This window comes from Ranitomeya imitator, chromosome 5 (assembly GCF_032444005.1).
Source record: "Ranitomeya imitator isolate aRanImi1 chromosome 5, aRanImi1.pri, whole genome shotgun sequence".
NCBI lineage: Eukaryota > Metazoa > Chordata > Amphibia > Anura > Dendrobatidae > Ranitomeya > Ranitomeya imitator.
Genome location: NC_091286.1, coordinates 112,894,547 through 112,907,779, shown reverse-complemented (window position 1 = coordinate 112,907,779; position 13,233 = coordinate 112,894,547). Strand labels below are relative to the sequence as shown.

Below are 13,233 nucleotides of genomic sequence, written 5' to 3'. Positions count from 1 at the left end.
GGATCTTTGGATCTCTGGAGCTTGACGCAATGCACAATTTACTCTCGTTTATTACTAGATCATTCTTCGGCTCGCGCCCTGGCTGCGGGGATGGGACAGTAGCCACACTTCCCTCAATTTACCCCATTACCCCACCCAACCTTCTCCTCTTCTTTCTACCCCCCTTCCTCTTCTTTATCTTAACCTCTTTGTTTGTCTCTCTACCCCTACTAGTTTAAATAACCACTGCGACTACTGAATAATCATAATAAGATTTAGTCTTGGTTGTTAACCAATTCAGTTGTTCTTTTTGTTAACACTATATAATACCAATCAGTAGTATTATTCATCAGAATGTTAAAATGCAAGATGCTTGGTGTTGTTATAACTTATCTCTTGATTAACAAGTATTTCTACCTGGTATCCTGTTGATATACTTGATTGTACTGTTCAACTTTATTCTTTTTGCTTCATTCAATAAACATGATTTATACAAAAATAGTTCACTCCCAAGGCTGTAATCATAACAATTTGTTGGTAATTTTCGGATTCTCCTTTCAGGAGCCAGTTATCGTTTTTTTTATTATTGTGAAAGAGACAAAATATTATCGTTATACAAAGTTTTTCAAATATTGTATTATTCCTACATTTTTGTATGTGTCCATAAATGCATATTAATACTTTGATTTCAATGATGTATCCATTTGCAACTTAATAAACTTGATTTACAAAAAAAATCCAAAAGAAATGGTGAGTGACAGGTTCTCTTACTAGTGCTTTTTATAAGAGATTAATGGATCAATCTTTGGAGGATCGAGTCAAATTTCCTAAAATTTGCAGTTCCATACTAATTCGAACACTTTGCAATTCGATTTGCAAAAAAAAATGCCTGGCCACCCTTTATGAGAATCATTTAGGGCTATCAAATGGTAAAAAAAAAAAAATACTTCATTCTTCTTTCCTCCATTGCCTGCCTGATCTTCGGCCTTGAGGTCACTGCACATCATAAGGTTATGACATCCTGACATCACGATGAATGAGCCGTGACCAGGCCAGAAGTCCTGGCCTATGATGAAGAGGATGGAGATGGTTTGCTGGCATCAAGCACTGATGTGGCTGGAGAGGGAAGGGTGATCATTGAGGTTTTATTTTCAATATATTTTACATTTATTATCTTCTGGGGTCTGCAGAGACCCCAGATCATAATACAGTAAGAAACATTTATTTTGCTGCAAAAATTATTTTCTAGAAATTGAAATTTTGGGGGGAAAGTTTGGCGAATTTGAATTCCTAACGATCTGCACATCACTAATTTCTATGTTTTTTTTTGCCAAGAATCTGTCCCCAATGAGGTAAATGTTAAACCTGACTTAATAAGCTGCCTATTTATGAATAGGATTTTACAGCTACAGGTCCGGACTCCTCCTAGTAGTCAAGATAGCAAAAAGATTGATCTTTGGCTAAGTGGAGCTCTGTAAAAAACAAAGTTGACTCAAATTTCTGAATTGTGTGAATGGATGGAGCGCTCCAGGCAGTGATCGACAGGCTGGCTGCTGCGTATGCACATATAGATAGCTGCCTGTCAATCAGTGCCCTGGGCTCATAGCCTTGTGTCCTTGGTATTCTAGGAGCCATAACTTGGGTAACTGGAGCGCTAAATGGACCACGGACCTGTACCTGTAATATAATTCCCTTACATAGGACTGACTATTACAATGACACATCCACTTTAAATAAATAGACAATACAGGTCTGATTCAAGCTTCAGAACAAACATGTCTAGAGGGTTTGAGAATCAAATTTCTTCAGCCTTTGAAAAGATTTGGATAGGTCTTCAGCCGACGGACGTTTCTTAGGATCTTGTGACAACATTTTGATGATCTCGCGCTTCTGCAAAAACACAAATTAAAGAAATGAGAATTGTAAGGCTATGTGCACACGTTCAGGAATTCATGCAGAAAATTCCTGTAAAAATCCGGACATTTCTGCCAGATTTCCGCATGAAATCCGCATGCGTTTTTTTGCGCGTTTTTGACGCGGTTTTTGCGCATTTTTTTCCGGACATTTCCCAATGCATTAGACAGTGGGAAAACCGTGAAAAAAACGCAAAATTAATGAGCAGGTTCATTATTTTTCCGCAATGCATTTTTCATGCGGAAAAACGCACATGTGCACAGAAGTTGCGGATTTCATTAAAAATGATAGGATGCTTAATGTATGCAGATTATTTGCGGTTTTATAGCGCAAAAACGCTAAAAAAAACGCAAATAATCTGCAACGTGTGCACATAGCCTAAATACCAATGAAAGGCATAGAAGTGAATCCCATTGCAGGGTGGAGTATAGGGCAAATGCAAGAACCTTCACCAAATAGGAAAGTATGTAAATGGGCTTTGGGAAGAACACAATACCAGACATTGTACTGAATTTTACTGTAGATTTTTGATCCAGAATCTGCACAGAAAATATGTCACACAGGAACATATTCTAATGACTGAATACCTCCACTGGGTTCTGCTCTTCAAACTCGCTAGGAAATCCAGAATCCTTAATATTTTCAAATAGCTTAAGAAAAGAAAAAAAGGAAAACAATATTAGAACATCATATGTGAATTAATCTACATATGAATCAAAATGTCATCATTTGAGGCTGCATGCACATGTTGCAGCCATTGCATCCTTTATTAAGGAACTTGACTGCAAAAAGCTTAAAATGATAAGTCAAGGAAGGGTCTCTTGTGGAAAAAGATAGACTTTGCTGTAAATTTACATACTAAAATGCCAAACTACTTAGTTGGAGAATGAAACAATGTTACTTAAGGCCTGTTTCACACGTGCTGATATTTCCAGTACCGAAGATGTCAGTGTCTGTGTGTATAATACTTGATGCACATGTGTGGGAACCTTGTGCTGCCCGTGTGCCGCATCAGTACCACACACATGGGTGCTAGGGAAGCAGCAGTACAGTAAGCGCTGTTCCCCGGCACCGAGTGCTGAAGACGGCTCTCATCATTCTTCACTGCTCTGCCGGCGATCAGCATGAGCGGGGGAGAATAATGAGAGGTATATTCAAGTGATAACAATGAGAGGAGGTGGCTGATGGGACTATTACTTCCATCAGCCTACCCTTGCTGCTGTTAATAACAATGAGAGCAGGAGAGGCCGATGGGGGTATTCATCAGCCGCCGCCTGAACTATAAATAAATTAAAAAAAATTGGTGTGGGTTCCCCTGTATCTTCTGTAACTCACAGCTGGGGGCTGCAACCCTCAGCTGTCAGCTTCTTCATCAAGAATAGAAGGGCCCCCACGCTGTTTTTTTTAATTATTTAAATAATTTTAAAAAATGGTGTGGGTTCCCCCCATTTTTCGTGAAAAAAGCCAATCAAAATTGATCTATTTGGAAAAAATCAAACAAGATCCCACCAAATTTAGAGGAACATAGCTATAGTAGGAATTAAAACGTAACCTTTAATATGTACAAGGTAAAAACGTAGACAAAAACAAATAATGTCACCCAAAAATAGTGCCTATAGTGGTACTGAATGATGTAACCTGTAAGAAAAAAACATCACTTATGGGCGATACCACAATAGAGAATTAGTGGGAATGGCCGCAAACGTGCGGCGTATAATATCCCACAGCGGCAAGATACCACTTAATAGCAACAATACAAAAAATGCAAAAAAATGCTAATCCAAGTGACCTTGTATCTATAGGTATTAGCAGGTATCCAGTACTAAAAATGCGGGAGGGGGTAAGGCAAGTGAGATGTCATAAATAATCAACAATTATAAAACAAGAACGATCTCACCAACCGCCGAAACCCCGGATAGGTGAAGCCCATAGCGCTCTGAGGTGGAGGAATCCAAAGATCAGCAACGTCAGGAGACAACACCCTGTCAAAACCCTGAAGGGCTATCCGTAAACCTATATTCCCGAGCTGCCGCCCTTACAAGGGCAGTCCACAGCTACCCCTGAACAACATCATGCCCTGCACTCTCCCTATTGATGTCCCGACGCGTATCTTCGCAGGCCGTATCATCAGGGGACTGGCCTGCTTGGGAGCTAAAGTGCACGAGTGCTGAGAACAGAAGAACCTGCCACCCTCCAAATAACACTAATAAGAATAAATAACACTCCTGCTAATACCTATACATACAAGGTCACTTGGATTAGAATTTTTTTTGCATTTTTTGTATTGTTGCTATTAAGTGGTATCTTGCTGCTGTGGGATATTATACGCCGCACGTTTGCGGCCATTCCCACTGATTCTCTATTGTGGTATCGCCCATAAGTGATGTTTTTTTCTTACAGGTTACATCATTCAGTACCACTATAGGCACTATTTTTGGGTGACATTATTTGTTTTTGTTTACGTTTTTACCTTGTACATATTAAAGGTTACGTTTTAATTCCTACTATTCCTTCCCCCCATTTTTCACAACCAACCTTGCTAAAGCTGACAGCTGGGGACTGGTATTCTCAGGCTGGTAAGGGGCCATGGATATTGACCCCCAGTCTATAAATAGCAGCCCGCAGCCACCCAGAAAAGGCTCATCAATTAGATGCGCAAATTCTGGCCCGACTCTTCCCACTTGCCCTGTAATGGTGGCAAGTAGGGTTCATATTTGTGGGGTTTAAGTCACCACTGTATTGTCCGGTGACATCAAGCCAACGGCTTAGTAATGGAGAGGCATCTATAAGATACCTATCCATTACTAATCCTATAGTTATATGTTAAATAAAGACACAGCCAGAATAAAGTCTTTTATCTAATATATAATTGCCTAGAATACTACTTCCTGCAATTTGTGCCAACTTCCTGTCCGGAGCTAATGTCCGGAGCTAATGTCCGGAGCTAATGTCCGGAGCTAATGTCCGGAGATAAGTGACGTCAACAGTGTCCAGTGTCTGATTGGTTGCCGCCTGCTGCGAGCGACCAATCAGAAACGTGCCGTACTGTGACACACTCCGCCCGCCATTTTGGTGTGATTTTTGAATTTTTACCTCACAGCAAGTTTCTACTGCGTGGAGGCGGGCCCAGTGACGTTGCTCTTCAAGCTCCTGCCGAATTTCGTCAAAAAAATGGTAATACCATTTACCAAAACTATATATATTTAGTTGTGAAGTGGTTCAGTGACATTTTCACACCAATTTTGAACTTTTGTTTGGTGTTTTCTCCATATACTGCCTATTATTCACTGACTGTTATACTGAGAGACTGCCGTTTATTAACCTCTTCTTTGCCACATTGGGTATATTGCTCTATTATTTGCCACATAAGGACATTGTCCATTATTGCCCAGCAATTTCTCTGCAATATAAACTGCCTATTTATTAATATCTGCATTCCTGCAAAGAACTATTGCCTATTATTAACTGGCTATTTTCCTACTACCTGACATTGTTCTTAAGCAAAGAACCGTTGTTGTGGCATTTGCCACAACACGCAAAGTTGTCGTCTGATGTCTTTCATCCCTCCCCTCATAAGCATGTTCATGGATCCTGTGTAACTGTACCTTAAATAACAAGAATTGTCAAGAGCTGGTGAGTGCAGCCATTTTTTGTTCTTTCTTACTATTATTTATTAATTGTATTATTTTTACATTTGAATAAATAAAGTATATATGGATTCTAGACTCCCGATTCTTTAGAATCGGGCTGCCATCTAGTTAGAAATAAAACAAAACACACTTTTCCATTTTTATTTAAAAATAACAAACACAGTTATACTCACGCAACACCTAATTCCACTGAATCCCTCGTCTGCTGTAATAAAAATAAAAAATAAGATCCCTTGCCTGTCCATCGTTCTGTCCTCTGCCGTAATCCATGTCTGGGGTTAAATGGCTTGGACGGTCGCATCTTTGCACCGTCCAGGCTGAGAACCATTGATGCATGAGCTGCTGCGAGCAGCATCATTGACCAGCGGTGACATCATTGTGGTTACCTCCGGCCGGTCAATGAGGCTGTGTTCCCAGCAGGGCTGAAATGCGGTGACCTCAGCACAGGGGAAAAAAGTCAGTGATGAGGTCACTGCAGTTCAATCTCAGTGACTTCATCGAAGATCACAGTAAGAACTCTTTGCTGAAACACATCGGTTTGTCTCATGTGGATTACCTGTGCTTGCTAACACTTGCTGCATCTTTTTTAATGGATTAAAAGCTAAGGTTTTTACCTTTTATCACTGCCTCTGTGAAATTCATGGCTGAGACCTTCCTTCCTTTGTCTCTGCTGAATTTTTTCTAGACTGGGATGGCTCCATGCTATTGTTTTTTTCCTGATTATGTGCATTTAAATACGGTGAGCTGACTTTCCTTGTCACGCTTTCCCTCCTTGCAAATCACCCAGTTTTAAGCCACTTACACAAATGTTTCTGTTTCAGTTAATGTCTGTGTTTCAACATACAGTATATATGAGGTTTAAGGGGTAATGTTTCTCCTAGTGGAATGTGACAAGCCAAGCCTGGCATGTCAGACTTAGGAGACTTAGAAGCCATATGCATGCTGCTCTGGTAAATTAAATATGCAAATTGTCTCTTCAGAGAAGAAGAGGACTATAACTCTAGCACCACCTATTGGAAGCGACAATCCCATCGACTCGATATTGACTGTTTAGGATTGCTGCTTCCAATAGGTGGTGCTAGAGTTCTAGTAGCCTTCCTCTCTGAAGAGGCAATTTGCATATTTAACCTACCGTATATACTCGAGTATAAGCCAATCCGAGTATAAGCTGAGACCCCTAATTTTGCCACAAAAAACTGGGAAAACTTATTGACTCGAGTATAAGCCTAGGGTGGGAAATGCAGCTACTGGTAAATTTCAAAAATACAAATAGATACCAATAAAAGTAAAATTAATTGAGACATCAGTAGGTTAAGTGTTTTTTAATATCCATATTGAATTAGGAGCCCCCGGCACAGGAGCTGGCTCAGGCCCCCGGCACTTGTGATATTCACCTGTCCCTATTCCACCACAGTGCGCCGCTGTCTTCCGGGCCCCTGCACTGACTGTTCAGCCAGATGGCACGCAGTAAACAAGTCATTGCGCCTTCTGACCTGAACATCACAGCCAGAGGAAGCGGAAGACCGAGCCCAGCGGTGGAACGGGGACAGGTGAATATCGCATAACTCAACCTCCCCCATCATACTCACCTCCTCCTGGCGCAGACTCTGCTTCACAGATGGTCTTTGGCACTGGCAGCTTGTTCCTGTGTTCAGCAGTCACATGGTACGGCTCATTAAAGTAATGAATATGCGCTCCATCCCTATGGGAGTGGAGACAAGTCCATATTCATTACTTTAATGAGTGGTATCACGTGACCGTTGAACACAGGAAGAGTTGTGGGCGCCTAAGACCATCGGAGAAGCAGGGAACTGCAGAGACTGCGGCGGGAGCAGGTGAGTATGATGTGACAGCCGCCACTCCTGCCGCTCCCCCTCCCCTGCCGACCCCCTGGGACAGTGACTTGAGTATAAGCAGAGAGGGGCACTTTTAGCCTAAAAAAATGGGCTGAAAACCTCGGCTTATACTCAAGTATATACGATACATATGAAAATGATGCTTATTATCACCTGTTTGGTGTAACATGGTTAGTCATACATCTAAATATAATCCAACAAAATCACTGACTTTGTGCAAGTGTATCTAGAAAACTTGAAGGTAAAGGATGGTCACGCCAAATATTTATTTGATTTAGATTTCTCTCTTGCCATGTTAATTGATAAAAAAATTACAATTTCTATTTTTTTAAATCAGTCATACTTTGCAGCATTTTTTCCACACCTGTCTAAAACATTTGCACACTACTATATGTGTGTATATTTTTTGTTTTCTTTTAACAGTTTTGCATAAAATAACCAGTTTTTTAGTAACCAAATATATTTTCCCCTTTTTTTTTTACTAATATCTTTTAAAGGTTTAACCTTTATTTATTTTTGTAAGTTCCAATTTTGTATTAATGTCTATCATTGTAAAACTGACAAACAATCTATTAGGATTAGACATCAGTCTGGCATGGCAACCATCTACACTCCATGATCATGTTTCAGGGTGCCGATGTGGTGGCATGGGGAGAACCCCACTTTGCTCCTGCACTGTTCATGTTCAGAGCCATTGGTTCTGAGTAGTTAATCTATATATCTTGAATATCATGATTATTTATGCTTTTCTTTGAAAAACAAACAAACAAAAAATAACACTTACTTTTGCTTTCTCATGGTCAGAGTAAAATATCCACAAAAGTTCAAATAATATTAAGCCTAAAGGAAATATGTCGACTTCATTTTCATACTTGATAGACCTCTGGTAAATAAGTAAAAAAGTATAAATGAGGATTAACAAAGTCTCCATATGTAGAAACATATTATTTATCTTACATAATTAGGAAAATCTACAGTATACTTTGATTTATTTTTCTTGTGACACTTTTAGTCCCTAGAAAATGTAGATACTAATATACAGCTCTGGCTGCAAAATGTTCAGTTTGTCTGATTTTTCTCTTTATATGTATATTTTTGAGTAAAATGTAAATTGTTCTTTGTCTATAAACTTTTGACAACATGTCTCCGAATTTCCAAGCAATAAATTATGTATTTTTTTCTGAAAATGAGAAATGGTCAATATAAAATAAAATAAAAACAGTGCTTTCAGACCTCAAATAATGCAAAGAAAACAAGTTCATAATCATTTAGAAACAATACTAATGTTTTAATTCAGGAAGAGTTCAGAAATCAATATTTTGTGGAATAACCATGATTTTTAATCACATCTTTCATGCGTCTTGGCATGCGTTCCACCAGTCTTTCACACTGCTTCTGGCGCAAAAATGTAAGCAGTTCTTCTTTGTTTGATGCCTTGTGACTATCCATCATCTTCTTGATTACACTCCAGTGGTTTTCAATGGGGTTCAGGTCTGGAGATTGGGCTGCCCATGACAGGGTTTTGATGTGGTGGTCTCTTAATTTTTGCCAGAGCTGTACTTATTCTTGCTTTATTGTGCCAACTCCCAATGATGTTCGTCCTTCGTTTTCGAAGATGACCATGACTTCAGGGTTAGAAGAGAATTAATAGTTAAGGGTCTGGAGGTGGCTGATGAGTCCAATCCGGGCCCTGAAGGTTCGCCCACATACTTGACATACTAAAGCAGATGTTGTCAGTACACCAGATTCTGCTTGGGCCTTGTGTACAGCACACTTTCTTTTTGCGTCACAGATTTTCCTATCTTCAGCTGCACGTGCTCCTGAGGTGATCCTGCCCCGCCAACCTGGACGATCCAGGGCAAGCTCTTCCCATTCATTGGTGTTGACTTCCAGGTTTTTGAGAGACACCTTAAGGCAGTCTTTATAGCGCTTCTTCTGCCCCCCAACTGCTCGCTTTCCTTGGCACAGTTCTCCGTACAGCAGTTGTTTTGGTAGTCGGCTGTCCGGCATTCGGACCACATGTCCAGCCCTCCTGGCTTGGACTTTCAGCAGGAGAGTGTAAACGCTGCAGAGCCCAGTTTGTTCCAGAATTGCCGTGTCTGGGACATTGTCTTGCCACCTGATGTGGAGGAGTCTGCGGAGGCAACTCATGTGGAAATGATTAAGCTGTTTAGCATGCCGGCTGTAGACTGTCCAGGTCTCGCTAGCATAGAGAAGTGTGGTGAGGACCACCGCGCAGTAGACCTTCAGCTTGGTGGTAAGGCTGAGTCCCCTTCGTTCCCAGACGTTCTTACGCAGTCTCCCGAAGGCGGCACTGGCTTTGGCGATTCTGTTGTTAACCTTAGCGTCTATAGTTACTTCACGAGAAAGTGTGCTGCCTAAGTAGGTGAAGTTATCGACTGCTTTGAGGTTTTGCTCCTTCACCGTGATACGTGGCTCCTTGTACAGTTTTCCTGGAGCCGGTTGATACATAACTTCGGTTTTTCTAATGTTGATCTCGAGACCAAAACTGTCGCAGGCTTGCGAAAACCTGTCCATTTCATGCTGCATCTGCTGTTCCGTGCTAGCGTTAAGTGCACAGTCATCAGCAAATAGTAATTCACGGATAACAGTCTCATGCACTTTCGTAACCGACTTCAGGCGTTTTGGGTTGAATAGCTTGCCATCAGTCCTGTACCTAACCTGGATTCCATCTTCACAGTTGTTAAAGGCATCACTTAGCATTGCAGAGAACAGCATACTGAACAGGGTTGGAGCCAGCACACAGCCTTGTTTTACGCCATTTGTTACTGGCAAAGCCTCAGATACGTCTCCATCGTTCAGAACCTTCACCATCATGCCATCATGGAACTGCCGTATGACTGAGATGAACTTGCTCGGGCAGCCAAATTTTGCCATGATCTTCCACAGGCCATCTCTACTGACTGTGTCAAAAGCCTTGGTCAAATCAACAAAAGTTACATAAAGGTCATGGTGTTGCTCCTGGCACTTTTCCTGAAGTTGACGTGCTGAAAAGACCATATCTACTGTTCCACGTTTAGCACGGAAACCACACTGGCTTTCGGGTAATAGTCCTTGCTCAAGGTGATGTAAAAGGCGGTTGAGCAAGACACGAGCCAATATCTTGCCTGCAGTGGACAGAAGGGAGATACCTCGATGGTTGTCACAAGATTGGCGATTACCTTTCCTCTTGTATATGTGGATTATGGTGGCATCTTTCATCTGTTGTGGAACCTGTTCCTTTGTCCACATATATTGGAATAGTTTGGTCACCGTTTGCATCAGAGCAGGGCCGCCAGATTTATATACCTCAGCAGGTATAGCATCATTTCCGGGTGCTTTTCCACAAGAAAGTTGTTTTACTGCTTTCCTGACTTCATCTCCACTTGGAAGAACATCAAGCTCCTTGTTGATTTCTACCTGGGGCAGGCGAGCAATAGCCTGATCATTGATATTGGCAGGGCGATTAAGAATATTATTAAAATGCTCAGCCCACCGTTCCAGAATTTGTTTCCTTTCTGTCAGCAGCTTAGTTCCATCTGCGTTAAGCAGAGATGAATAGCTTGATGACTGGGGTCCATATACAGCTTTGAGCGCATCGTAGAAGCGTTTCTGGTCATGGGTATCTGCATAGCCCTGAATTTCGTCGGCCTTCTTGCTAAACCAGATATCCTGCATCTCGCGTAGCTTGATTTGTACCTTTCTTTTTATGTTGGTAAAGGCACCTTTCTTAGCTAACGACGTGGGGTCATTTTGGTACACCTTATACCGCTGATGTTTCTCTTCTAGGAGTGTCTTTATTTCCTCGTCGTTTTCATCGAACCAGTCTTGATTATTTCTGGTTGCTGATCCAAGATGCTCCAGAGCAGTATTATAAACAGCATCTCTCAGAATTGTCCACTGTTCCTCAACGCCAATCTCCTCTGCCTGTAGTATATTTAACAGTCTGCCATCAAGGTCATTGGCAAATTCCCTTGCAATTCTTTTATTTTGCAGCTTATAGATATTCAGCCTCTTTGTCGTTTTCTGCCCTTGGGGTCTCCTCGCAGGCAGGATGCGGAGCCTGCACTTAGATACAATGAGGCGATGGTCAGTCCAGCAGTCTGCACCACACATGGCCTTCGTCACTCTAAAGTCCATCTCATCCCTTTTCCTGGCAATGATATAATCAATGAGATGCCAATGCCTCGAGCGTGGGTGCATCCATGATGTCTTCTTGCGGGTGAGTAAGCGGAATAAAGTGTTGGTGATGACAAGATCATGTGTGGCAGACATCTTGAGGAGCAGCAGGCAATTACTGTTACACTTGCCAGTGCCGTGTCTCCCAATGACCCCTTCCCAGTTTTGATGGTCTGTTCCCACTCTGGCATTAAAGTATCCAAGTATAATGAGCTTGTCTGCCTGTGGGATTGCTGAAATAAGTGTGTCAAGTTCATCATAGAACTTATCTTTAATGTCATCCGGATTAGTCATCGTGGGAGCATAGGCACTGATCAGAGTCGCGCGTTTCTTGTTTGTAAGTGGGAGCTGAAATGTCATCAGACGGTCATTGATGCCCTCCGGAAGCCAGGTAAGTTTACGAGCAAGATGAGTTTTGATAGCAAATCCCACGCCTGCTTCTCGTTTTTCAGTGCTGCCTCCACCACTCCAGAAGAATGTATATCCACCACTATGCTCTGTCAATTGACCCTTGTCTGCCAGGCGTGTTTCGCTGAGAGCTGCTATATCAACCTTGTAACGAGCTAGCTCCCGAGCAACCAATGCCGTTCTTCTCTCTGGTCTGTCTGCCTTGGTATTATCCAGCAGAGTTCTCACATTCCATGTGCCAAGGTTGAGTACCATCATTTTCTTTTTCTTTATTGTGTGTCGACCGCTGTATGGGAAACCCGCCAGCTGCGGTAGGCTGGCCAGGTGAAATGAAGCAGACTATGTTTGAGGCACCTTTTCTAGCCCCTTCCTCGATTGAGGTGAGCAGAGTGATCCTGAACAGGACTGCTCAGACACCCAGGAGGCTGCCGAACTCCACTGCTGCTTCGGTCCAGTAGAGAGCGACCATATGGCCTGGGCCGCCTGTGTGCAGGTTCGTGACTACAGCTTCCAGTGACTCCACACCTGCTGCTTTGCCACTCTCCCATCGCCACAGGACTTTTTGTTACGCAGTGGTTGAAGTCATGACTTGCGCTTGACTTGGATTAAAGTGAGGAGGAGTTGCGCAGTCGTCAACCTCACTCTCTCACCCGTACCTATCGAGCCCCAGTGGCAAGAGCTAAGCGAGACAACTGGAGATAGGTCAGGGTGCAGTGGATGGCCAGCAGTGTCCTATATGGGCCTCGCTGCGCCCTCTCAGCGCTCCACAACACTGTGCTGGAAATCGCTTGTCTGTCCGTTGAACCTTGGTTTCTTCCGCACAGTCTGCCAACTCCCAATAATGCTAAGGCAACTAACCAGGTACCAGCGATATTCTTAGCATCTGATCGTTTTTTTTCTTTACTTTTTAGCAAATTGCCAAGTAACATTATATTATGTCAATGCAATATGTTTTACCATGTACCTGATGTATATATGTATATGCATCGAGACATGAATGAGAAATAAACCTGAGAGAAAAAATCTTCCCAAAAATTTCTCAGTCTGCAGGTTTTTTGGCTTGTTCCTGAAAAAGTCATGAAGAAATGCAGCTGATAACACAAGGATTAATCTCCTGATTTGAATGACTGAGAGGACGAAGCGGAGAGGTTTACACTATGAGCGCACTGCGTCTGTGCACTTAGCCTACGGTATACAACCAGATATTTTCATAACACATAATGTAACTGTCATAGGACCTCATTCAC

General features: G+C 42.1%; 1 protein-coding gene across 1 annotated transcript in view; it reads right to left on the bottom strand.

Moving 5' to 3' along the window:
- Positions 1-237: 237 nt before the first annotated feature.
- Positions 238-13,233, bottom strand: part of LOC138681518 (interferon-induced, double-stranded RNA-activated protein kinase-like) — a 129,568-nt gene continuing 116,572 nt past the window's right edge. The window contains exons 17-19 of the mRNA XM_069769092.1: positions 8,184-8,282; positions 2,481-2,543; positions 238-1,869 (exon numbers count right to left, since the gene is read on the bottom strand). Coding sequence (XP_069625193.1) covers positions 1,759-1,869; positions 2,481-2,543; positions 8,184-8,282 — 273 coding nt within the window. The 3' untranslated portion in view covers positions 238-1,758. The remainder of the gene's footprint in view (positions 1,870-2,480; positions 2,544-8,183; positions 8,283-13,233) is intronic.